Source organism: Miscanthus floridulus, chromosome 18 (genome assembly GCF_019320115.1).
Source record: "Miscanthus floridulus cultivar M001 chromosome 18, ASM1932011v1, whole genome shotgun sequence".
In the NCBI taxonomy this organism is placed as follows: domain Eukaryota; kingdom Viridiplantae; phylum Streptophyta; class Magnoliopsida; order Poales; family Poaceae; genus Miscanthus; species Miscanthus floridulus.
Window position 1 is genome coordinate 136,234,823 of NC_089597.1, and position 24,588 is coordinate 136,259,410.

A 24,588-nucleotide genomic window follows, 5' to 3' on the forward strand; every position below is an offset into this window, starting at 1 on the left:
ATTTTCTTCATTCAGGATGGATCCTGACTGGTTCTTTGTGCTGTTGCGATGCTATGTTTTTCCTCTACTTAAATGAGATTTGATAAATCTCACAAAATCTGCCTGCTTTACTCCAACTTATAGATCATTTTAGCTTTGTTTTAAGCCAAGCCTCTTTTACTTAGACCAAACGTTAAAAAGTATATCAACATCTATACGTCCTATTTTTGTGGAAGATTTAATTAAGCTAATATGATATCGTAGATGCTGGTCTATTTTCATATAAGATTATTGGTTAAAGTTGGAGAAATTTGATTTTGAAACAATGCTAGAGTGCTCTATGATTCGAAATTTGGAGAAATTTGATTTGAAATAAATCACTTGGTTGAAACAGTAGCAGATGGTCTTTCACTTGCAGCGGGCTGCTGGAGTGCATCCCTGTCCTGTCTCCTATCCAGCTATCCTGTCCGATGGCTGCAAGTTCCTCCCCCTCCCCCTCCACCTCCAGCCGGAGCCTCCTCGCCACCCGACCCCCTTTCTCGCCGTCGAGGTCGAGGACGAGGACGAGGAGGCCTCCTCCATCCACATCCACTCCGCCTCGCCTCAGCTGTCTCCGACCGTCCCTCTGCCTACTTTTACTCTTACTCCTCCCCGTCGGCGTCGGCGTACAACGGCTGGGCCGACCTCGCCGCGGCGCCCGACACCCCTTTCCCCTTCCCCCTCCCGCTGCAGCCCACGACGCATGGCCTCCTCGTGCTCCTCCCGCCGCCGCGCTCGCCCTCTCCCTCTCCCTCTCCCTCGCCCGCCTACCTCCCCTCCCCCTCCTCGCGGCCGCCTTCACCGCTGGATTCGCAGCCAGGCACCTGTCCTCCTCAGCGCAGCCAGAATCCCCCCGCCGCCTCTCCGCCCTCCTCGCCGATCTCGATGCCCAGGCCCGCGCCTTGAGGAACGAGCTGCTCTCCGACGCCCGCCCGGGCCTCCTCGTCCAGGCCGTCGATCGCCTGCGCGATGCCGTCGCCGACGCCGCCAGAGTGGCCACGCAACAAGGCGACACCGGCCGCACCGTGTCAGATGCGCTCGGACCGCTCTGGGAGGTCGCCGACTATCTCGGTGCCTGGGCTCACCACGCCGTGCGGGACCTCAGCCTCAGCTCGCCAAGGAAGAAGCCGGCAAAAAGCAACAACACTTCAGATGTTCAAGTCGTGGCCAATCCCAACAACCAGGCTACTGCTGCTGCTGCTCAACAGCAACAAGAAATTGGGAATAATAAGCCCGCGGATTCTACTCTGCAACAAGAGCCTTTTGCATTTGATCCGTCTATAGTCGATAATGCAAATGGGAGGCCGCTTGACATGCTGCAGTTTGACGAGGATGACAACGGATCCAAGGATGCAGGAACCGGTGCTCAGGCCACGCTGGGGATGGGGGATGCTCAGCTGGAGAGACTGGTGTCCAAACACAGGCACCGGCGTGACAGTGTGCAGAATGATGGCCCATTTCAAGGTGGTTCTACTAGGTTTTCCGCCGAATCCATGGAGTCATCTTTGCTGGAGAGGACGCTTGAAATCCGGGACAGGTCCTACAGGTTCAAGATTGAGCGCCGCAGCGACGGTGGTAGCCAGGTGAGTGAAGCACAAGACAGGACTGATGACCGCTTTGTCGATAATGCTTCTGGTTTGCATCCTTTATATGATGAGGAAAGCGCCTCTGCTGATTCGGATGGCGAGGAGTTCAGCCGAAACGTCAAGGAAGCTGCAGAGATCTTGAGTAAGGCCAGGGAATCCATGATGGCCATGGCTGACGAAGAGACTGCAGATGCACTGCTGTACAAGTCAGCTAGGCTCCTTTCCACAGCTGTAGCTTTGAGGCCAACAAGCCTGGTAGCAGTGGGTCAGCTAGGGAACACGTACCTCCTCCACGGAGAGCTCAAGCTCAAGATTAGTCGCGAGCTGAGGACACTCTTGGCCAACAGCGGTGCTTTTCTGAATGGAAGGGAGCGTGTTTCACGGTCCAGGAAGGTAGATAGGAGAATCTTAAGCAGAGAGAGCATTTCATCTGCTCTTGTCGATGTATGTGAAGAATGTGAAAGCCTCCTTGTTGAGGCTGGCAGAAGCTACAGGATGGCCCTCTCGATTGATTCGGGTGACGTCAAGGCATTGTACAACTGGGGACTGGCACTTATTTTCCGGGCACAATTACTTGCTGACATCGGACCGGTATGAGCTGCAAATTTTTTTGGTCAACTATGATGAACTGGAAGGTCTTGTTTTGTGCTCTAGGAATGCAAACTGCCAATAATCAATATGCACTTAGGCAAAATTTTGTTCGAGAAACAGTGATAATTTGCTAGAAAATCCAATGTTACTCTATGCCTTGCTATTTGTGACGGCTACTTGCAATGTCTCCATGCTGATTGCATTTACTTGAGACATTGATGCAGGAAGCAGCAGTCGACGCTGACCGGGTGTATCTGGCTGCAATTGATAAGTTCGATGCCATGTTGTCGAGAAGCAACACTTATGCTCCAGAAGGTTATGTGACAACAATGCTCTGTTGTTAGCCATGTTTGGTGGTTTTGGTTGGATATATTTGCTGATGCGGAACTGTTATGGCACTGCAGCTCTCTACAGATGGGGCACTGCACTGCAGCAGCGGTCCTATCTGCGGCCTCGGAACAGCAGGGATAAGGTGAGGCTTCTGGAGCAGGCGAAGAGCTTGTTCGAAGATGTGCTATATGTGGAAGCAGACAACAAGATGGTGAGGGAGGCGCTGTCATCGTGCATATCAGAGCTCAACTACCATGGCCGATGGTTATAGACAGTTGTTTGCTTTGGCGGAGTAGCTGCGGGCCTATATGAGCTACCTATCAGGAATCATGATTGCCGGATGAATCAATATGAGCAGCTAGGATGTGATTTACAGGACAGTAGTTTCCTCTGTCTCTTCTGCTTGTAGCAACTCAAGCGAGGAGAGAAACATAAGCTCAGTTTAGTTAGTCCTACGATACAATGCAATATGACTTTTTGTATGGAATGTGTGGTTGAATCGAATACATAATACAAATGAATAAAATACGCCTTCAATTTTGAGTTGAAAGATGCGTGCATGATGTGATATGGTTGGTTTCCAGTTAAAAAGCGGGTTACACTACATTAGAACGGTAGAACCTGAAGTGAGATGGCAAGACTTCTCGAAAAAAAAAATGATGATGACAAATATGGCAAACATCTTTTCACAAAGGGAAATAATGCAACATCTGTCCCATGCATAGCAAGATGTTTTGATTTCTCTCTTTTCATGTTTGCAACAGGTGGTATTAGTAACAACGACAGCAATTATTAGCAAATTATTTTTTTTAAAAAAAAACTCTAGACAAGTCCTGTATGCAATCTCAGTCTATGTTCACGTTTCCTACTTTTGATTCAGGCTGCATTCGTGAGTCGTGTGACATGCTCCACTCCTTGTCTCAGCAGATGGCGAGCAAATAGCCTGTGGGTGGGCTACAAGAACCTCTCGACCGTTGTTGCCAGCGTGGTGTCGGTGACAGCCCCGATCACCGTCTCCTTCCTCTCCCCGTTCTTGAAAATCAAGATGGTGGGGATGCTTCTGATGCCATACCTTATAGCCACTTCCTGGTTCTTGTCAGTGTTGAGCTTGAGGCACCGCAGCCTGCGGGTATATGCTTTCGCCACGTCTGCGATGATAGGGTGCATCATACGGCAAGGGCCGCACCATGGTGCCCAGAACTCGACGAGCACCGGAGACTCGCAGCGAAGGACGAGGTCATCCCAGGTCGACTCTGCTACATCCAGCGCTGTAAAAAGGAAGAATGGTTAGCCATGTCAAGTCTCAGTCATCACAGCAGCCAAACGATTTGCGTTGAATGCAAACTGAATTCGTAGTGGGTGTGACAAATAAAGGCACCATAAGAGAAGCAGGTTGTGGGAACACATGCGGATTCATACACCGCAAGGGCACAGGAAGCCATCCCCCCATCTGGACATCACCGAAACAACCAAGACAAGGGCGCAATCACACGATATTCGAGAGAATCTCCCTAACAAGGTTTGTTTACTATGTGATGGGCTACCTGAAAGGTGTGCTAATGCTGCACTATATATACTGAATGCTCAGGAAATGGCAAGAGACACTGCGACCGTGAATGTCATGAAATGCAACCATAGATGTCAAGACTCTGCAGGAACGCACCTGATGTATTGCTTAAGCCGCAGAAAAATACTTTTATTATTTTTATAATGAATGGGAAGAGCAGCAAATTAAAGGAAAAGGACCCTGCTGTTGCTGCTGCTGCATGTTAAAATGTAATGTACCTCTAGAACACACACTCACTCAGTAGAGGAAAAGGAAGAATAAACACAGTTAGTCTAGTTTATGAGTAGAGTAGGGAAAGGCAGCATTGTGGATAATAAGCAGGCAGCTGCTGATGTAGTAGTAGTCCTTATCACGCCCGCCAAATACTAATAGGTATTAGTACCTCATAGTGATTGATGATAAACTAAGCACAGCAATCTGCAGTAGCCAGTAGGGAAAGGCGTGAACTGAAAATCGTTTCCCCTCGTTAATTAATTTAATGATCTTACACTCCAAGTAGCCGCGGCGGCGGTCCAATGATCCAGTTGGATTCAATTAGAGTTGAAAGGATGAGATCGGTTTGGTAGGAAAATGAAAATCTGACAGAGGGGATTCATAGGTCTTGAGCCGTTAGCTGTTGCTGCAGCAAGGAGGGGCACAGGATCCGGGGTCTAGAGATAGTTACCGAGTTGGTCGTCGATGGCGGCGGAGGCCTTGCTGTCGCCCTCCTCGGGAGCCTTGGCCTTGCAGCGGAGGGACGCGGAGGCGGCGACGGCGCCTGATAGCTGCGGTGTGGGACGGAAGCGGAAGGAGAGGAAGGAGGCGGCAGTGCGGGAACGACACGGGCGCCTGGTGCCGAGGGTAGCGGCGGCGATAGTCTCGGTGGCCATGGGAGGCAGAGGGAAGGAAGGTAGCGACCAAGGTTCAAGAAATCCGGTACCCAAACTCCCGAGTACGTATTCCGAGTTGGGAATGGGCGTATTACTAGTAAATTAATAACTGTTAGCATAAATTATTAAAAAACAGGGCGTTTGGTCTAGTGGTATGATTCTCGCTTTGGTGCGAGAGGTCGCGAGTTTGATTCTCGCAACACCCCTTAATGTGTTTTTTACTCTCGTTTTCTTCTTGTAGATTTCAGAATAAAAGACATTCGAGATCAAATTAATTTCAGTGTGCATAACTAGCATAAACTTAATCTGTTCAGATTTCAGAATAAGACCATCAAGATCAAATTAATTTTACTGTGCATATCTATCTATATCTATACCTAATAATAATAAAGATGCAAAATTTCTAGCCTTTTTTTTTTGTCCGTCTTTCTCTAACTACCGGATAATGAAGAGTTTTTTTTTTCATCCGGATTTATTATATATATAATCCATGCTTATACGAGTTAGAATAGCTCTTATCTATCGTGATACGGAGTCCGATTCCAAAACGTATTTGGTCATGTGCGTTGACACCTGAATCTGAAAATAGGCAAGCACGAGAATACGGAGGTGCTACTGTGTTTCAAAATCAAGGAAATATAAGCAATAGAATTATTTTGGAGTTTTGGAGGCGCTACGTGGAAGGAAATAACAGTCTCCGTATGAGCAAGATGTGACAATTTGGGTTGGTCACGGAAAAAGTCGCTGGATATGATTAATTTTGGACAGCGGTGATTTGACCATATACGTGGTATATATAACGTGCACGAGAAGACAACGTCAAGGTACACACACGTACGTGCTATCCATGTTAGGAGTCCGAATATAATTATGGAAATCTGGAGGTCGGGCTGCAGACGTCTATCGAGCTAATATAATATGATGAAATAACAACGTGCTTTGACCCATGGGACAAAGATGAAAGAACATGCTAGCTTCACAGCGACGGCGTGGCCTCCCACGAGACGCGTCGACGAACGTGATGCCGCCGGTGGAGCAGCAGATGGCGACATCGCCGGTGGAGCAACAGACGGAGCCATGGGTTCTGGGCGGTGCCTGAGCAACAACTGTTCCGGATTACAACCTTATACGTAGCTTACAGTAGCGTCGTTGTTGGTGTTTGCTTGCCCTCGAGCCTCAAGTGTGTGGAAGCTGTAGAAGATCCCGTAGTAGCTGATACCAGGCGGCAATCGACCTGTTCGCTGGTTGGTTTCTGGGTACATATGTGCATTCTTCCTATAGATCATTATGGTGTAATTCTATTCTCCAACTTATAGCACACTCTTCAACCCACTTCCCTACAATAGAAATGCAACATATAAGTATGTCTCTAACAATAAATATACAAATATATTCCATATATAACTATATTAGCTTAATTAATCTATGTCTAAATTGTAATTATTAGAATGAATTCAATTCAGGATCCAGACGGGCCCTTATATATTTTAGATCAAGATTCAGGAATTTTATGAAAAAACTCAATAAACGTGCTACCAATATTCTTTAGCCACTTGAAAAACTCTCATGGATTGTTTTACAATAATGTTTATTTTTTCTAAAAAAATCTGTAACGAGACACGGGAAAAAAAAAGGAAGAAATAGGCCCAATCCAATCCAAAAGTGGCAAAAAAAAAAAAAAAATGTTGAGCCAGCCCAACGCTATCCCCTTCTTCCTCACTTCACTTGCCATTTCTCGCTGACCTCTAACCCTAACCGCCCATGGGCAAGGGCCCCCCTCTTGCCGTTGCCACCGCCACCGCCACCCCCACCTCCGTCCCTGAGGCGCCGGTCTTCCACCCCACAGAGGAGGAGTTCGCCGACCCCCTCGCCTATGTCGCCCGTATTCGCCCCCTCGCCGAGCCCTACGGCATCTGCCGCATCGTCCCGCCGTCGTCATGGTCCCCGCCTCACGCCCTCGACTTCAACTCTCTCTCTTTCCCCACCAAGAGGCAGCCCATCCACCGCCTCCTCGCCCGACCCGCCCCCGCTGACCCCGACACCTTCCTCCTCGACTATCGTCGCTTCCTCAAGGCTTCCTCCGCACCTCGCCGGGGCCGCAGGAAGGGTCTTCCCAAGTCGCCCGCTCTTTCGGATGGTCGCCCGCTCGACCTCTGCCGCCTGTTCCATGCTGTCAAGCGCTTCGGCGGTTACGACGGTGCCTGTGAGGGGAAGCGCTGGGGCGACGTGGTCCGCCTCGTCGACGATAAGGCGCCAATGCATATATCAGAGTGTGCCAAGCACGTGCTTGCGCAGCTATATTACGAGCATCTTTATGACTACGAGAAGTTTGCCAACCAGGATGGGAACAAGGGAAAGCAGCCATGCGCTGAATCTGATGATCAGCCATCTGTTTCTGGTTCACAGGATGAAGAGAGCAACAAATCTGATACCGGGGAGATGGTTGAGGAGGTTACAGGTGTTAAAAGCCGGAAAAGGAGGAATGCCTCCCGCAAGAAATTAGGCAGAGGGACATCTCATGGTCGTTATGGAAGTGGTGGTGACATCACTGGAAATAATGTGGCATCTGGTGGTGCTCGGAAGCGGAAGAGCAGGAACTTTGATGCTGCGGTTACTGCAGTCAATGAGGCGCCTGCTGGTGTCCGGAAGCGGAAAAGGAGAAACTCTGGTGCTGCGTCTACCGTGTCTAATGATGAAGTGGATCAAGTTTGTGAGCAGTGTAGTAGCGGGTTACATGGGGATGTCATGCTCCTATGTGATCGCTGTGATAAAGGCTGGCATTTGTACTGTTTGTCACCGCCCCTCGAGCGAGTGCCTCCAGGGAACTGGTATTGCTCAGATTGCCTGAACTCTGATAGAGATTGTTTTGGGTTTATCCAAAGGAGGAAGTCCTGCTTGCTTGAGACTTTCCGGCGGTTTGACGAGAGGATGAGAAAGAGATGGTTTGGGCAGAGGAATCCCAACTGTGTTCAAATTGAAAAGCAGTTCTGGGAGATTGTGGAGGGGAAGGTAGGGGAACTAGAGGTTATGTACGGGAGTGACTTGGACACTTCAATTTATGGGAGCGGGTTTCCTCGTCTCGGTGATCCAGTGCCATCATCTGTGGACCTAGAAACGTGGCAGAAGTACTGTTCAAGCCCGTGGAATTTGAACAATTTTCCAAATCTGCCTGGCTCAGTTCTTAGGACAGTCAAGGATAAAATTGCTGGTGTAATGGTCCCATGGCTCTACATAGGGATGCTATTTTCATCATTTTGTTGGCATGTTGAGGACCACTGTTTCTATTCAATAAATTATTTGCATTGGTACGCATAACCCCCCCCCCCCCCCCCCCCCCCCCCCCAACTAGCTTCTTGCAAATAGTAAGAATGGTACTATCGAGTGTCTCCCCGTCTATGTCTTGCTGCACTGGTATATTATGATTAATTTTTGGAGAACATGTAAATCTGTTTGTCTTACGTTTTGAGTAAGCCAGTGCCAATGACTGAACTTTAGATAGGTGGATTTGTAAATACGTTTAACACTAAGGGTTTGTTTGGCGGCACACAAATCCACCCCCAATCCACATGGTTTGGGAGGGATTGAGGTGGAACTTAAACTAAATTCCACCTCAATCCCTCCCAAACCACGTGGATTGGGGTGGATTTGTGTGCAGCCAAACAAAGCCTAAGGACATCCAAAAGTTACCTTCCTTATTCTGTAGTTGAAGAGAATTTGGAACAGATCGTAGAAACCTGCACATACCATTCATCGAACATTCATGGGCCTTCTGCTTTCATGCTTGCAGCATGTTTAGATATGCAACTTTCATCACTTAATTTTTTTTTCTGGTTCATAGGTTAATTTCATTAGTTCTGAAAATTTTATAGAGCTCATTTAAGAAATGCCCCCATTTTTTAACTGATCATGATCCATTTAGGATCATTTAGCTAGGTCAAGACATCGAGTGGTTCGTGTGAAAACTAATCTTCTATATTCCATGCTTTCCACTTTCAGTATTTATGTGTTATTAGACATCAAAGAGAAACACAGTTACTCCCTCCATTCCAATTATGTCATTCCAACTTTCTTGAAGAGTCAAAGCATTCCAAGTTTGACCAAAATTATAGAGAGAATTACAAAGATTTATGACATCAAGTAGGTATACTATGAAAATATAATTAATGAAAAAATCTAATTATACTTATTTGGTATCATAAATATTATTGTATTATATAAATTTAGTCAAACTTGAGATGCTTTGGCTCTCCAAGAAAGTTGGAATGACGTATAATTTGGGATGGAGGGAGTACCTTGGAAGTAGTAGTTCCACCATGATCAAGTACTGTGAAGGATGTTACTGCCGAAAAGTTGAGAAAACACGAACGAAGGGCACCTTCATTAGTTTCTGATAGTAAGCTTGAGTACCCAACTAACCACAGCAATGCGTGGATAGGTTTAAGTAGGAAATCAAACAGTAAAAGAAGAAGAAGAGAAAAACGATTGTTGTCGTGTTCATCTACTTTAAGAGCATCACATGTCATTAGCATTAGGTAAACTTCTGGTGATGATTGAGAATTTTTTTCACAAGAATTATAGACTTACTTGACCCACAGTGCTGCATCATTCTATGCAGATTGATGCTTAAAAGACTTTTTTTTATCAGGGTAAAGAGCCTTTGTCATGTACGGCCAGAAGCCTTGAGTTCAATGCAGTCTCCAATTTATTTTTTAGCATTTTTGTAGCAGCACATGATGGCATGCACACACTATAAAAAGCTCCTAGTCAACAATACGGTGGCATGCTTCGGTGTGCCATTGAAGTCTGTGCAAGAGTATTTGTCGTGGTTATCTTATAATGCTATGGCCAGGAGACAATATCCTTGAAGGCACATAACATCATATATTCCTGGACAGGAAAAGATTCTAAAACATCATATATTTATGAATGGATGAAATGTTCTGATCTTATATAAGAAGTTGTATGTTAACAAAACATGTAGTCACTTCATCTTATATCACAATGTGATTATTCTTGTTATGCTTCAGGGGTGAGCCAAAATATTGGTATGGGGTGCCTGGAGCAAAAGCAAATGCCTTTGAGCAGGTATAATACATCATTGCCGACAACATCAATATCTCTGTTCATAAAACTGCAATGTTCTGATGTACGGGTATCAATCTTCACACACGTAGGAATACCTTATATTTTGTTCTTGACTTCTTGTACAACTCCACAATCTTTGAATTTTTCTGTCTTAGTAACTGGGAATTGGAGTTCATTTTTTTCTCGAATATGCAGGAGCTGTGTGTCATTTCATTAAGAGAGGAAAAGGTACAAAGGGCGAGGCAGAATAGCAGCCCTGTCCAAACACACACAACACACACCCATCTAGAAACAGAAATTTCGACGCGCCTTGCCAATACAAATTGTGCTTTATTTCACTAGAAAGAAGTCCATTTTGACCCCTCGACTCTTCTATTTGTCAAATTTTGACCCTAACTCCAATATCATCAAAAAATGGTATCTCAACTATCATTACCATTCATTTTTGACCTGAGATTGTCATTCTCTCTCTTTGCATGGCCTTGTTGGCCAAAAAACAAGAGGCAACTTGCAGAAAAACCGCTGCTAAGTCGTCTAAAAATCAATGAAAATAGGCTCTAGTTCAAAATAAAACAGTATTGATAGTTGGGTTGCTAAATTTTGACGGTATTATAGCTGACGGTCAAAATTCAACAAAAAGAAGAGTTGATGTGCCAAAAATGGGCTTAATTCTTTTTACTACTAGAAGCAATTACTATTTATCAGAAAACATTAATGGTTATAGTACTTGGGGGTAGTTAACTAGTTATAGATCGATTTTTGATCTATATACATTCTTGTTTGAATTCTTTGTATCTTAAAGTTTGATTATTTGTTCTGGAGTATCTTTGATCCTCTGAAAGAGGAGACGTGCAATAATAATGCATTGTCTTGTAGTATTATATTTGTACATTGATATTAGGGGGTAAACATACACGGTGTTACCCACTTAAAGGGCGTACCCAGTGCAGAGAGCTCCCGCTCTATGCGGTGTTACCCACTTACCCTGTGATTTTTGTTACCAAATCCTGCTCACAGCTGTCTGCGAGAATTGCTAGTTCTATATTATTTGTAATTTTATGTTTAATATATACAACTGCAGGTTATGCGCCAGGCCTTACCTGATCTGTTTGATGCACAACCGGACCTGCTTTTTCACCTTGTCACAATGCTGAATCCATCTATTTTACGAGCAAATAGCGTTCCAGTTTATAGCGTGATGCAGGTTGGTGGAAGCTTTGTTTCCTCACATCAGATACATTCTGATACAACTGGTATTCATGGATGTTTGTTGACATGATCTTAGCATTGTTCAATGATATGGAATTTTTTCTTCTCACTCTTAAAATTCTGATTGTGCATAATTGTACAAGTATTCCTTTACTGGTTTTGTTCCATATGTCAAACTACCGAAATTAAATATCACCGGGTTTTCTTAGGTTTAGAAGATAAGAACTGAGCTTGGCTCAGTTGACTGGAGGTGTGTGTAAATTCCTATCACTCAGGTTCGAGTCCTCTTCGACTCGAATTTGGGTGCCTATTTCTTCATATTTGTAATGCTGCCTAGTTCGTTTTAGGATGGTTGAGTATTTTTTTTGTCTAAAAGCTAGAGTATTCGATTTGATATTTCTTGAAAAACGTGCCTGTGGTCCCTAAATTTGTCCAAGGATGTTATCGAGGTCCCCAAACTATTAATCTGCAGTTTCATCATGTCCCTATGCTAGCTAGGTGGTTTACCATTTCAATGATAACGTGTATGCTAACAAGGTGTGATATGCTGACGTGTATGCTTAGAAGGCGTGCTATGCTGCCATGTATTCTAGCAAGGTGTTAAACATTAAGATGATGGTAGGGATGCCAAGTAGGTGGATTAACACTGAGTAGGAAGGTTTTTATTAGGGACTTGAAACTTCAAATTAGTAGTTCGTGGACCTAGATGACATCCCCAGAAAAGTTTTAAGGACTACCGGTATATTTCATTCGTCCTCTTTTTTTTGTTGGCTTTCTTCAGGAACCTGGAAACTTTGTCATTACCTTCCCCAGGTCATTCCATGGTGGCTTCAATTTAGGTAATTCAGGCCAGTCACCCCCCCCCCCCCCCCAGATATTATCATGTACCAAATTTTTAAATGTATCATTCAAAGTTCAGGTTTGAACTGTGCCGAGGCTGTAAATTTTGCCCCTGCTGATTGGTTACCTCATGGTGGAATTGGGGCTGATCTATATCGCTTATACCGTAAAGCACCTGTTTTGTCACATGAGGAGCTTCTGTATGTGGTTGCAAAGGTTAGAAAGTTCCTACTCATTTTAGGCTTCCTGCCAGTTGTTTTTTTTTAGCTTTGACTATCAATATATATATATATATATATATATATATAATAAATAGACTAACAGGTAGTAACGTTGGGTTCGCGTCTCGGATGTGCGCCCCCGCCGTGGGGATGTACCTTCCCTCATAGCTCTCGCTGGTGAGGAAGAATGGCATGCGGGGTGCTGGCGAGGACGGGAGCGGCCGGCTGGTGCCGTGCAGCTTGTGGGGGGCAGCGTTCGGCGAGTGTGGGGGCAGTGGCGCGCACGGTCGGCTTGCTGGTTGCCGGAGCAGTGCGTGCATAGGGGCAGGGGTGCGCGGCTGGCTTCGACAAGCGTGGCGCTGGTGTCCATACCGGTCCTCACATGTCCATGACCTGCTCGACAAAATGCCTTAACAGGAAACTGCCTAATCAGCATGCCATGTCATTGCTAGATGCATACGTGGACCAGTATATACTTGCGGTGAACAACTTAAAAAGTTGAAGCACCCTAAAATCAACTTTTAGAGTTGATGGACCTATCTGAAACTCCCGCATAAGTTTATGTACCTTTGGTGCATTTAACTCTTAATCTAATAGTACTTATTATTATGTTGTCTAAAAGAAGCACTACCATCTTGGGCAACTGCCATGTATAGCAAAACTGCGGCAGGGTGTGAACTTCTTATCTTCTTTGCCGCCTAAGATACAAAATTTTGATGTTCCATTTGTTGAGGATAATTACTAGCCACTGAAATCTTCAGTGACCATGTGATGCTTCTTATTGTTTCATTTTTGTCTCATACTATGTAGTATAATTTCATTAAAGAAGAAAATAAACAAAGCACAATGGAACAACGACCCGATCTAGGCAAAACAAATAGAGAGCACAACACATCACATTTGCCAGACAACCTGTCTTGGGCTTTGTGGCCAGGTATAGTTAGCCAGGCTATGCGCCTTGGACTCCAAGTCCGGCACGTATTGTAGATTGACTTGTACCTGGTAAGGGAGAGGACGGTTCTGTTTCTATAAGCCGCCTCTATCCCTACCTATATATACATGTACCATGTATCTCTCTAATCAATCTACTAATTCTTGCCATATACTCTGCTTTCAACATTGTTTCATGTCAGGATAAACTAACTCTCTACTCATATATTTTTTTCATGTCAAACAGTGAAGAACTTTTAGTTCATTAGTTTTGGCCCTGGTCCCTAGAAGGTTACAATCGTGATGTTAACATCCTCATCCTGTGTTGTAATGAATAAAATGGATGCCTGATTATAAGACCCTCTGTCTGAAGCACAATTTTGTATTATCTTTCTTGAACACGCTCCCCACAGGTACTCACCCACGCACTCTAGCACAAAACCGATTAAATATCACCCTTGCAGCAAGAAACAAACCGACCCAAGACCAACCAGACCTAAACTGTCTTGGGCGGCAGGGCTACTAGGAACGAAATACCTCATGCTCCTGCCAAGACCCACAACTTCAACTCATCCCTAGCAGTGACTAAGACCGAAGCCAAATTTGGTGAATCTCCATAAAAAACACTCCAGCCAATGTCCATAAACCGTCTTGAGGTATTTTGTAATGAATAGGTTTTGCAATGGTATTTTAATTTGCTGCACATTGTTCTTATTATAGTAACTATAACATGTGTAATACTAGCTTCTTAACCCTAAATTCATGTTCATTATGTTGGACAGAATGGTGTGGATGCTGAGTCGCTTCCCCATTTGAAGGGAGAAATAGAAAGGCTTTTTATAAATGAGAGAAGACGTCGAGTAGAGCTTTGGATTAATGGGATTGTCAAATCTAGCCCAATGTTGCCAAGGATCAATCCAAACTTTATTGGAAGTGAAGAGGTAGCTGTACAGCACCGTAAATTTCCATCCTATGTCCTGATAGGTTCATTTTGTTTCTTTTGATCAGTGTGAAACTTTTTATCATGCAGGACCCTACATGCATTATTTGTCGACAGTATCTGTATCTTTCAGCAGTCTCCTGTAACTGTAGGGTGTCTTCTTATGTTTGCCTTGAGGTGTGTCTGTCTTGCAGAGTTATTAATTAGGAGGCTATCGTGCAACTGTTTTGCCTATTCAGTTCTTAACCGTGCCATATTTATGTGCTCATTCATTATTATTTTTTTTATATTGAACAACTCAGCTCAGTATTTCTGATTTTTTCCCTGTAACAATGTTTAATGAGCCATATTTCGTATGCAGTGATGTCAAATGTTCTTTTTATTAGATCTAAGTCAAGTATTTTAAGTATCATTGAATTTGTTTCTTTTTCCAGCACTGGAAGCACCTTTGTGAATGCAGTCCAGAGAAGCATTGCTTACTTTATCGACACACCCTTGCAGAGTTGGGGGATTTAGCTTGCCAGGTCTCTTTGGTTAGTCCCCCAAGGGACAATGTTATGCAGAATCCACACTTGCTCAATGATGTTTATGTGCCGTCTAAAAAGGTTTGATATTGACTAAAATAGAATGGCTCTGTCAAGAAGATATATTTTGAGTATTTGCATTTAGTTCTCTATTGACTAAAGTATGCTTGGAGTGATTTGCTCATTTTTATAATTTTATTATCCAATTATCCATGCTTCTTTTTACCATGAAAGCATGGTCGTCTGATGTTTTGGTCTTGAAATATGCCTCGTAAAGGATCAATATTATGCACATCTGGGTTGTTGTTGTTGTTGTTGTTGTTGTTGTGTTTTCCTTCGTACCTTTCTCTAAGGCACGCTTTATTTGTTTTTTTTCTAGGTCAAAGGTCGCTACATATCATATGCACAGCTTGCAGAAGATTGGGTTTCGAAATCTGAACATATTCTCCAGATGCCATTCCTGGAAAGATCTTATGCCACTGCCTTAGAAGAAGCTAAACAATTTCTTTGGAGTGACCATGCCATGGATTCTGTATGATTTTTTGACCAAGCATGCTGTGACTTGCTTACATGTCTTCAAGTATTATATGACTTATATTAACTGTAGTAATGTGTACGCCGTAGGTCCGGAACATAACAGTAAGACTAACAGAAGCTATGAACTGGGCCTTGGGTGTTAGAAAATGTCTCTCCAAAATTGAGGACTTTCTGAAAGATGGTTGCTCTGAAAAAGTAAATTATGTGGAAATAGAAGAATTAGTTGCTATGAAATGTGCCCCGTGCTATGAGCCTAGTCTTACAAAATTGCAGGTATGCCACCCTGGGTACAATTGTAGTTTGTACTTGGCCTTAAAATAACTGTGATGTTTCAATTTCCCCTACCTACTGCAGGCGTATGCAGAGGAAGGAAAAATGCTGATTAATGAAGTAAACAATGCGCTATCATCTCGTTTAACAGTAAGCCCCTTGTTCTAATTTACAGCCATACACTTTTCTCTGTAGTTGACAGAACACAGTTATTTTGCATCCTGTATTCTTCTGTCAACTCTTTCATGGAGCTCTTTTTACAATGGTTCTTGTCATGTTACCTTAGGTAGACAAATTGGAAACATTATACTCGAGGGTTTCAGAATTCCCAGTTAAGCTAACAGAATCATCGACTTTGTTTTGGGAGTTATCTTCTGCAAAGGTATATGGTGTAAAAATGGATAATCTCTTTCATATTTTTCTACATTATTAGAGGCATACTCTTCATTTTATCCCACATTCATTTTAGAAAATAGCAAGTGTAACTTTTTTACATCTTATTTTGGCTGCAGTCCTGGTTGAAGAAAGCAAGGGATTGCCTTGAACAGAATAAACTGGGCATTATTGACATAGATGTCCTCAATAAACTAAAATCAGAGGTTTGTCTTTTTCAGGAACCTTTTGCTGTCAACTTGATTTTTGAAGTTCATCTGATTTGCTCTGACATTCATATGTTTCTGCATAAACTCATACTCTGAACTGGTATATCTGACAATTCCTAAACCTGGCTAGATAATACAACTTCGAGTTCTACTCCCAGAGATTGATCTTATTTCAAAGCTGTGGAAAGATGCGGAATCATGGCAAACGCGTTGTCAATTATGTCTCCAAGACTTCCCTGATCTAAAGGTGGCTTTTCCTCCTTTTTTCTTTCTTCTATTATATACTCCCTCCGTTCCTTAATATAAGCCATATAGATTTCTAAAGAAAATTCCAAAATATAGGTACGTATTAGCTCCCACTAGGGATGAAAACGGTACGGATATTTTCCGACCGTATTCGAAACCGAATCCGTTTAGAGGGGTTGAGATCTGTCCGTATCCGAGTCTGGATATCCAACATCCGATACCATATCCGTATCTGAATACTCAAATCGCATATTTATGATGTCGATATCCGATCGTATCCTATCCGATATAGTTGACACTATCCGTATTCGAATCCGAATCCGGACAGAAATATGAAAACAAATGTAATATCGGTGGTATCCGTCCGTATCCGATCCGTTTTCATCCCTAGCTCCCACACCCATTAGTTTAGAAACCTTTCCACCGTACATAGCACATGTCCCAACCAATCCCTTAGATTTAGAAAGCAATCTGGTTGGGAGAGAGAAGATGACCTGATTTTCCTTTTTTTCCTCGGTCTCACATCCTTCCCCAAGCCGTGCGTTAATATTGATGCTAAAAACTATATGGCTTATATTAAGGAACGGAGGGAGTATATTTTTTGGGATGAATTTAGATGTTCTATTCCTGTATTGTGAATGTTCCAGGAGCTGGAGGGTTTCCTCCTTGCTGCGGATGGTGCCAAGTTTAGCATTCCAGAGCTGAACGTTCTTAAGCAACGTTACTCAGATTGTTGCTCTTGGGTGAATCGTGCTAAGAACATACTCGGAAAACTTTATGCTAGGAGTGACTATCACAATGTTGTTGAGGAGTTGACAGGCATTCTGAAGGAAGCAGAGTTACTAGGAGTAAAAGGCATGCTTGAATACTTTCCCCCCATGGATATTGTTGTATTTGAAATGTTTGGTTGTTTTGATCATTTTCACAAGAGCTATTATCCTACGCAGTTGATGAATTGCCTATTGTGGAGAAAGAACTAAAGAGGTCCTTATGTAGGAAGCAAGCATCTGAGGTGTGTTTGGTAGTTTCTGCACCATTGTCTAGGGTGAACATATGTTTTTATGCCTAGACAGATTATGAATTTGATCATACATTCATGCATGTAATAGGCACTTGCAACAGTAATGCCAATGGAGGTGGTTGAAGAAGTTTTAAAAGAAGCTTCAATGTAAGTTTACTTGTTTTGTTAGCCTATAAGTATTCTTAGAATGATTATCTAGCTATGTGTCGCTCTTAAGTTTCTTACCTGCCAGGCTAACTATTGAAGAGGAGCAACCATTTGATGATCTGTCTCGGATGCTCAAAGAGGCCACTGCCTGGGAAGAGAAGGCTAGACTTATTCTTGAGCAATCAGCTTCTCTCTCTGAGTTTGAAGACCATATGCGGTACTAGTAGCCATGAAGTGAATTGATATGTTCGTGTGCTTTTGAATTGAATGTCACCCTACCAAATATATTCTTGAATTGCAGGTGTTCAGAGGGAATAAGAGTTATCCTTCCGTCTAAACTGCATGTGAAAGCAGAGATTGATATTGCTAAATTGTGGATAGACAAATGTCAGGCCTATTTGAGACCAAGCTGCAATAAACTTACATTTGGAGACTTTCTTAAAGTTGAAGATATCAAGGTTCACAAAATCTGTCTTAGTAATATGAATAATTGTTTGTAGTGGGATACTTAACCTTTGTTCTTCATTCTATCACAGGATTTAATCAATCAGCCTGCAAATTTGAAAGTCATTCTTGACACTTCAGCACTTAATTCTGTTCTCAACAATGTTGAAAAATGGGAACGCAGTTCACTAAGTCTACTCAACAATTTTAGAACCTTACTTCATTTAAATGGTATTGGCTCTACAGTTGACACACTTCAAAGAAAATTGGAGGAGCTGCAAGGTAAAATGAACACAGAAATAGAAATTGGATTATCTCTTGGTTTTGAGTTCAAGGTTCTTCGGGAACTGAAGGATTCTTTGTTGATGCTAAGATGGATATTGGATGCACTGTCTCTGTGCTGTATGATTCCATTGTTGCAGGTAATTTGTTATTCAATATAGGACTTTTTATACGTGAGTTTCTGGGAAAATAGCTGTCCCATTCTTACTCATTATTTGAGTTTAACTATAAATTTAAAGTTTGGTTTGCTGTCTTAAGCTGTGTTATCTTCGCAAGATTATTTCTCGCTTTGACACATGCTTTTTCAATAGCCACAATTGTGTTGTGAACCTGCAAAGCACAAACAACTATTGTCCTTGTTTGCAAAGAGCTAAATTTGATCTTTCAGGATGTTGATAGATTAATTGAAGAAGCAGTCCACCTTCCTGCTTGCTTATCAGATTGTTCTTTGGTTACATTGTTGATGAGGGCATTGTGTTGTCTAAGAAAAGCACTTACTTTGCTTCGTGGTTCTGGGACATCTGCAAAATCCAAATTGGAAGATGTTGAAAGCATTTTAGCAGAATTCAAGGTTAGTGTTTTGAAGTGATCTGCCTTTTCTGTTTTCCATGCACTTGTTTTATGATTTATTTATCATTTTTTCCTGTCTCAGGAGGTTGATGTTCCTTATCCTATGATAACTGCCAAGCTGGAGGATGCTGTAAACAAGCATAAGTAAGCTAATTTTATCCAAAATGTGTATGCTAGTCATCTCAGCATTTTTGGAAGAAACATGGAAGTTTGAGCCTTTCTGTATGTGTGACTTGTCAGTTCAGATATGTTTTAGAGTCATTAAATTCTTCCTAGTCTACTTACTTCATATTTACAGTTGTCATCTGTACTTTTCTCATGTAATAGTAAATCTTCCCTCCTTTCAGTTTATGGACAGAGCAATGTAACACCTTCTTCATGTTGTCTGATGGCCAGTCGTGGGCTAGGCTGCGAAGTCTCAGAGTATGTGCTATTACTTTAGATTTGCAATATATCATCCACACAGTGGGCTTTGGCCTTACGAAGACACTTACATGCTAGTCCTTATTTTTTGAAACTGTATCTTGTTAGGACAATGGCCAGTCTGTTGCATTTGATTGCCCTGAGATGGATAAAGTTGTTGCTGAGGTTAAAAAGGTTGAAGAGTGGCTCAATCAGTGCCACTGTACTCTACTTCTAGATGGAAATAATAGTTCTTTGGTCTCCATACTCGTAAAGGTTGGTTTCTATTTCAAGGTTTCCTCTGTCAGTTCTTTTTCTTGAAAAATACTTTTGACTAATTTATTTCTCCTTTCAGATAAGAGGATCATTGGTTAATGTTTGCACATTATATGCTGAGGATTGTATGAAGAAAAGATTATGTGCCTTATGCTTATGCGACATCGGAGATAGGCTCGCATCTAGATGTGTGACTTGTCAAGACTGGTAAAGTCCTGCTGCTTGGGTTGATGTTCCATTATTATTTTTTACTTTTGAGGAGAAAACCCTACTGTGGTATATATCTATATAAATTTTATAAAAAGAGAAAAAAGATTGTAGGAGCCACTCACTGATCTTTCTCTGCTCAAGTCATGATGTTAAAATGGAAAAAGATAGTGCTCAAAGATGCAAGTTGCTAGCATTAAGTCAAGAGTGCTGAATAGTTTAGTCAAAGCTAATATCTTTTTTATTAGCACTTGTTTTTGTACAATTCTGTTTTGCCACTTGTTTTTGTACAATTCTGTTTTGCCTTTTTTGGTAAGTGGTGACATATGATTCTTTGTTCAGGTACCATGATTCTTGCGTGGAAAACCTGCCTGCTATTACACAAATGACAGTTGAATGGATGTGTTCATTTTGTTCACTTTTGCAGTGTGAGGACCAATTAGAGAACCAAATACCTGTAAAGGTAACTGTTTATTTTGATAATTCCCATTACGGCGATGATTTCACTTATAGTCTAATACTCGTGTAAATGATACAGATGTCTAAAGGAAACCGTCCTGCACTTACCGCACTTAATGAACTCATCTCTTCTGCAAAGGGTTTATACACTGGGTAATTTTTTTTCTCCTGAAAATGAACATTTAATTGTGATTCAGGTTTCTTATTCTGGTCAACTAAAACTCACTTCTACAGGATTGAGGAAATTAATTTACTAAAAGAAATTGTCGAGAAGGCTCGTAACTTGAATGCCTACTTGATGCAAATTCTGGATGATTCAGACTCTTATCATGGAGAAGATCTTACTGTCATATTCAAATCTCTTTTAGTTGCTCTCAAGGTGATCATTATCAAACTTCTCTCATTTTGAAAAGCCATTGGTCTTGGTCTGTTTAAAAAGGCGATGCCTAGGCGCTGGGCAGTGCTGCACTGCGTTGCCTGACAGGCGTTTTGTCTAGCTTTTTCCCGCTTAGAGATGTTTTGGACTTGATATATGTCTAAAAAATTGGAAAAATTATAGAGGATGAAAGATAAACTTCAATCATATTATTTATGGATGCATGTTGATATCTTCCTTTTTTTCTGTTCTGATACGCTATGGTATTACTCTATGAGCCCACAAAAAGTACAAACACCCTGCAACGCCTAGGCACAAGGTGGAGGCCCAACCACCTGCATAGTGCCTATAGTGCTTTTTTAAACATTATGTTACATGGTTCCAATTGTGAATTGATTTCCATGTTAAAATAACTAATAAATGTGCTATTGCTGTTTACCATGAGTAACTATTTTTTTTGGCTATTGTGTTTGGTAGGCGACATCAGCTTCTGGCTTGTATGATCACTATATCAGTTGCAGAATTGAGTCTGTGTTGAGCAGATATTTGTGGAAGAAACAAATACATAAACTCTTGTATGGTGGTAAAAAGACATCGATGCAAGAAGTACTGTGCCTTGATAAAGAGGTAATACAGTTTTTATTTTGTGTAAAGACTAGAGTTGTCTTTTAAGGTCATCTCTAGGTGTTCAGTAATGGGTAGGGTTGTGGGGAGATGTGGAAATTTCCCTTTTAGGTCCTTCGCCAATGAGAGTAATACCTGATACCATTGTGGAGGACTAAAATGCAGAGGAAACATATTAGGTCAACATGAATGCTCCACGCCTTTAACGGTGGCGCTACAAGCAAAGGAAGACATTGAACAGTGGCGTCATGCTTTTCGAAACCTGTAATAGGGACTTTCGAGTTTTTCTAGTGTTGAGTCTGTTTTGCTTATCCTCGGCTAAGGTAGTTCTGTACATAGCTGCAGCATCTCTGCTTGATCAGACTGTGTTTTTCTACTTATATTGCTACTTAAATGTAAGGCAGAGCTCCTGCCATTTTCCATCAAAAAAATGCAGAGAAAATTAAAGTATTGAATTATGCTGTTCAAAATTTTGTTCCACATGTGGAATGAACCCTAAATCCCTTAGACCTGTTCAAGGGAAAAAAAAAAACAGCTGGCATTTTAAGATTGGTCCTATTGCTGATCTGGTACCAACATTCACCTGAGATCATTGTCAGCACAGTATATTTCTGTACCATCAATTTATATGAATCTATCTTCCCTGATATATGTCTGACTGCACTGATATTTTCAGGGTTCACATTTAGAAATATGCGATCAGGATTTCTTCAAGTTGGAGATTAGTAAAATAAAGGAAACCAGCCTGCAGTGGCTGGCTAAAGCAGAGAAGGTGAGGTTTCGGTCTCTTCTACAATTTGTTTCCCAGGATGGAAATAACACTATTGATACCCTTGACTATGTTGTGATACAGGTTGCATGTGATTGTGGTGAGCTTGCACTGGATCTTGTGTATGGACTTATAGCTGAAGGGGAAAATCTCTCTGTTCATTTTGAGAAGGAACTAAAGGTGCATGCACCTATATAATACTGGTCTCATTATTTCTTCAGCATATGCATGGTGATGGGTTATTTTCTCACTTGCAACATTTCATTGCAGTTACTGAGAGATCGCAGTGTCCTCTACTGCATTTGCTGTAAGCCCTATGATAACAGGGCCATGATTGCATGCGACCAATGTGATGAGTGGTACCATTTTGATTGCATCAACTTGCTTGGACCCCCTCCAGAAACCTTCTTCTGTCCTGCTTGCCACCCAAATAATGGTGAAAAATCTGTATCACTTGCACGCTCAGAGCATGATGAGGATAGGTATGTGCATTATTACTTGTAGCCATTTCATCCTGCCATTTGTTTGATCACATGCTTATGATTATGCACATGGTACACAAAAATATATATTCCATTAGCATGGCAGGCCGCCGTTACATTCAGTTGCTTTTGTGCGTCTTTCTATATATATTTGGTTGTCTCATCTCCAAAATGACAACTTTTCATTGGCACCTGCAGATCAAGCACAGGAGCCGGAGCTCACACTCCCCCAGCGTCTTGTGATAGATTGGACAGGGTGGTGGAGGCTAACAAGTGTAAGAGACAACAGGAGAAATCCCAGACCAGGGTAGACTTAATAAAGCTTCTTAGTTGCCATAACGAGATTGATAGTAGCCCGTGGAGCGAGAGCAGAAGGGTTCCGCATCGAACAGCTAGAAGACGTAGTAGTTTCATCGGATTGTTATGATGTGCAAAGCACCAATACTCTCTGTCCAGCCTAGGCCTTAGCTCCCTCACACTGTGAATTGATTCTTTTAGTTAGGTTAGAAGCAATAACAATCCATTTGCTGTTGTTGTACGTTAATCTGTAGCCTGCCACAGCCACTGCCAGGAAATAGCAAGGTAGCTGTAGCAAAAAAATTGTAGCCCGCCACAGCCACTGCCAGGAGATAGCAAGGCAGCTGTAGCAATTTGGAATCCAGCATTCATTCATTCGTTCCGTCATGTTAACATTGTTATTGATCTTGTGGTACTCTTGAGGTTTCGGTTGCTGAATAGCATTGACTCTTGTAATTTCGCTGCTGACAAGTAAAGTAAGGAAGAATTGTAACTGATATTTGTTAGATCCTTATTATGCTGAATAGCATTGACTTCTAATTTTTATTGTTGAGTGCTGTTACATACATGCATGGTTGCACATTGGCAGCAGTAGCTCGCAAGCCGTGGCATGGGTGGGCATGTATGTGTCAATGTGTGTATATTACTCACGACCCAATTGCTGGAGATGGAAGCACCCCACCCCAGTGCCTGGATCAATCATCTCTCCGGCGAGGTCCTTGCCATCTCCAGCAGCCGCCACAGCCCGGACTCAGCGAGCTTGCCGTCCCCAAGAAGCAGGACCTTCTTTAATATTATATACTCACTTCGTCCATTTTTACCTGAGAAGTAAGAAGTTAAACTTACTTAACTTTGATCAAATATATATAAGAAAATATTAATATTTATGGTACTATCACTAGATAGATTATTAGATTTATTTTCATGATGAACTTATTTTGAGATCTAAATGTTTTCTACGAATACTATAGCGACATTTAAAAATAGACAAAGGGAGCATATGTTTATGTATGGATGTTATTCAATTGAGATGATGGTTGTGCAAGGCTTATACGACTATAGAAAGCTAAAAATATGAATAGAAATCAGGGTTCGGTAGGTTGATTGGTTCTTTGCCTTATGTTTTCTTATAAAATTAAATTATACTCTCTCCATCAAAGGATATAAGGCATGCACGTATTTCAGAATTCAAACTTCCTTATTTTTTATCAATAATTAGTCTAATAATAATAATAAAATACAGTACAGTATAGATAACATTAGATTTGTGTTTACAAATATTTTTTAATGATACTTTGTTGTTGCCATAAATCACATATAATAGTACAAATTAACTGTTAAAGTATGACCTTGAAGATCACACCAAGTTAAATCGTGCCTTATATCTTAAGACGGAGGGAGTAAGACGTTTTGCCTTTTTTAATCTAGATATAGTGTGTACATCTAAATACATAGCAAAATCAATATATCAAGAAAAGCCAAAATGTCTTACAATTTGGAACGGAGGGAGTATTAAATTGTGTGATCAAGTAGAAATGGATTCATGAAGCGACTCTAGCTTTAACTAGTTAGATCCCTTGCACTCGAATATGCCTATGCGGATTTAAGTCTTCATATAACGAACAACGTCAGTGGTATATGGCACGTGCCTGTCAATAACGAAATGTTTGATTCCGTCAATCTATCTCTTATAAATCTAATCCCTACTACAAGTTCTATCTCGATATGCAAGCCATCCACATCATCTCTCACTAATAGCCATGTCATCCCGCTACTTCCGACCTCTTAATGCAACAATTAAAAAAAAAAAAGATGTAAGAACGTGTAGATGATTCAACTCAAACATGCAACAGTTTTATTTCTAAGA

The 24,588-nt window shown here is 42.0% G+C and overlaps 2 protein-coding genes and 1 pseudogene across 2 annotated transcripts; 2 read left to right on the top strand and 1 right to left on the bottom strand.

The window, feature by feature from the left end:
• Nucleotides 1–268: 268 nt before the first annotated feature.
• On the top strand, nucleotides 269–3,075 carry LOC136519871 (uncharacterized; annotated as a pseudogene).
• Nucleotides 3,076–3,224: 149 nt separating this feature from the next.
• Nucleotides 3,225–5,037, bottom strand: LOC136522013 (uncharacterized). The gene is made up of 2 exons (XM_066515796.1): nucleotides 4,757–5,037; nucleotides 3,225–3,793 (listed from the first exon to the last, which is right to left on the bottom strand). The coding sequence occupies exons 1-2, from the start codon at nucleotides 4,959–4,961 to the stop codon at nucleotides 3,480–3,482; spliced, it is 519 nt and encodes a 172-aa protein (XP_066371893.1). The 5' UTR covers nucleotides 4,962–5,037; the 3' UTR covers nucleotides 3,225–3,479.
• A 1,614-nt stretch (nucleotides 5,038–6,651) lies between these two features.
• On the top strand, nucleotides 6,652–23,267 carry LOC136524866 (lysine-specific demethylase JMJ17-like). The gene is made up of 33 exons (XM_066518112.1): nucleotides 6,652–8,266; nucleotides 9,989–10,046; nucleotides 11,128–11,250; nucleotides 12,037–12,094; nucleotides 12,175–12,311; nucleotides 14,029–14,187; nucleotides 14,277–14,363; nucleotides 14,621–14,791; nucleotides 15,090–15,242; nucleotides 15,335–15,520; nucleotides 15,602–15,667; nucleotides 15,804–15,899; nucleotides 16,030–16,116; nucleotides 16,250–16,366; nucleotides 17,013–17,220; nucleotides 17,313–17,377; nucleotides 17,475–17,533; nucleotides 17,619–17,750; nucleotides 17,835–17,991; nucleotides 18,070–18,399; nucleotides 18,648–18,830; nucleotides 18,912–18,973; nucleotides 19,177–19,252; nucleotides 19,361–19,507; nucleotides 19,587–19,714; nucleotides 20,057–20,177; nucleotides 20,253–20,326; nucleotides 20,408–20,552; nucleotides 21,027–21,176; nucleotides 21,850–21,945; nucleotides 22,027–22,122; nucleotides 22,213–22,424; nucleotides 22,623–23,267. Exons 1-33 carry the CDS (start codon nucleotides 6,723–6,725, stop codon nucleotides 22,849–22,851), a joined length of 5,712 nt encoding a protein of 1,903 aa, XP_066374209.1. The 5' UTR covers nucleotides 6,652–6,722; the 3' UTR covers nucleotides 22,852–23,267.
• Nucleotides 23,268–24,588: the final 1,321 nt, after the last annotated feature.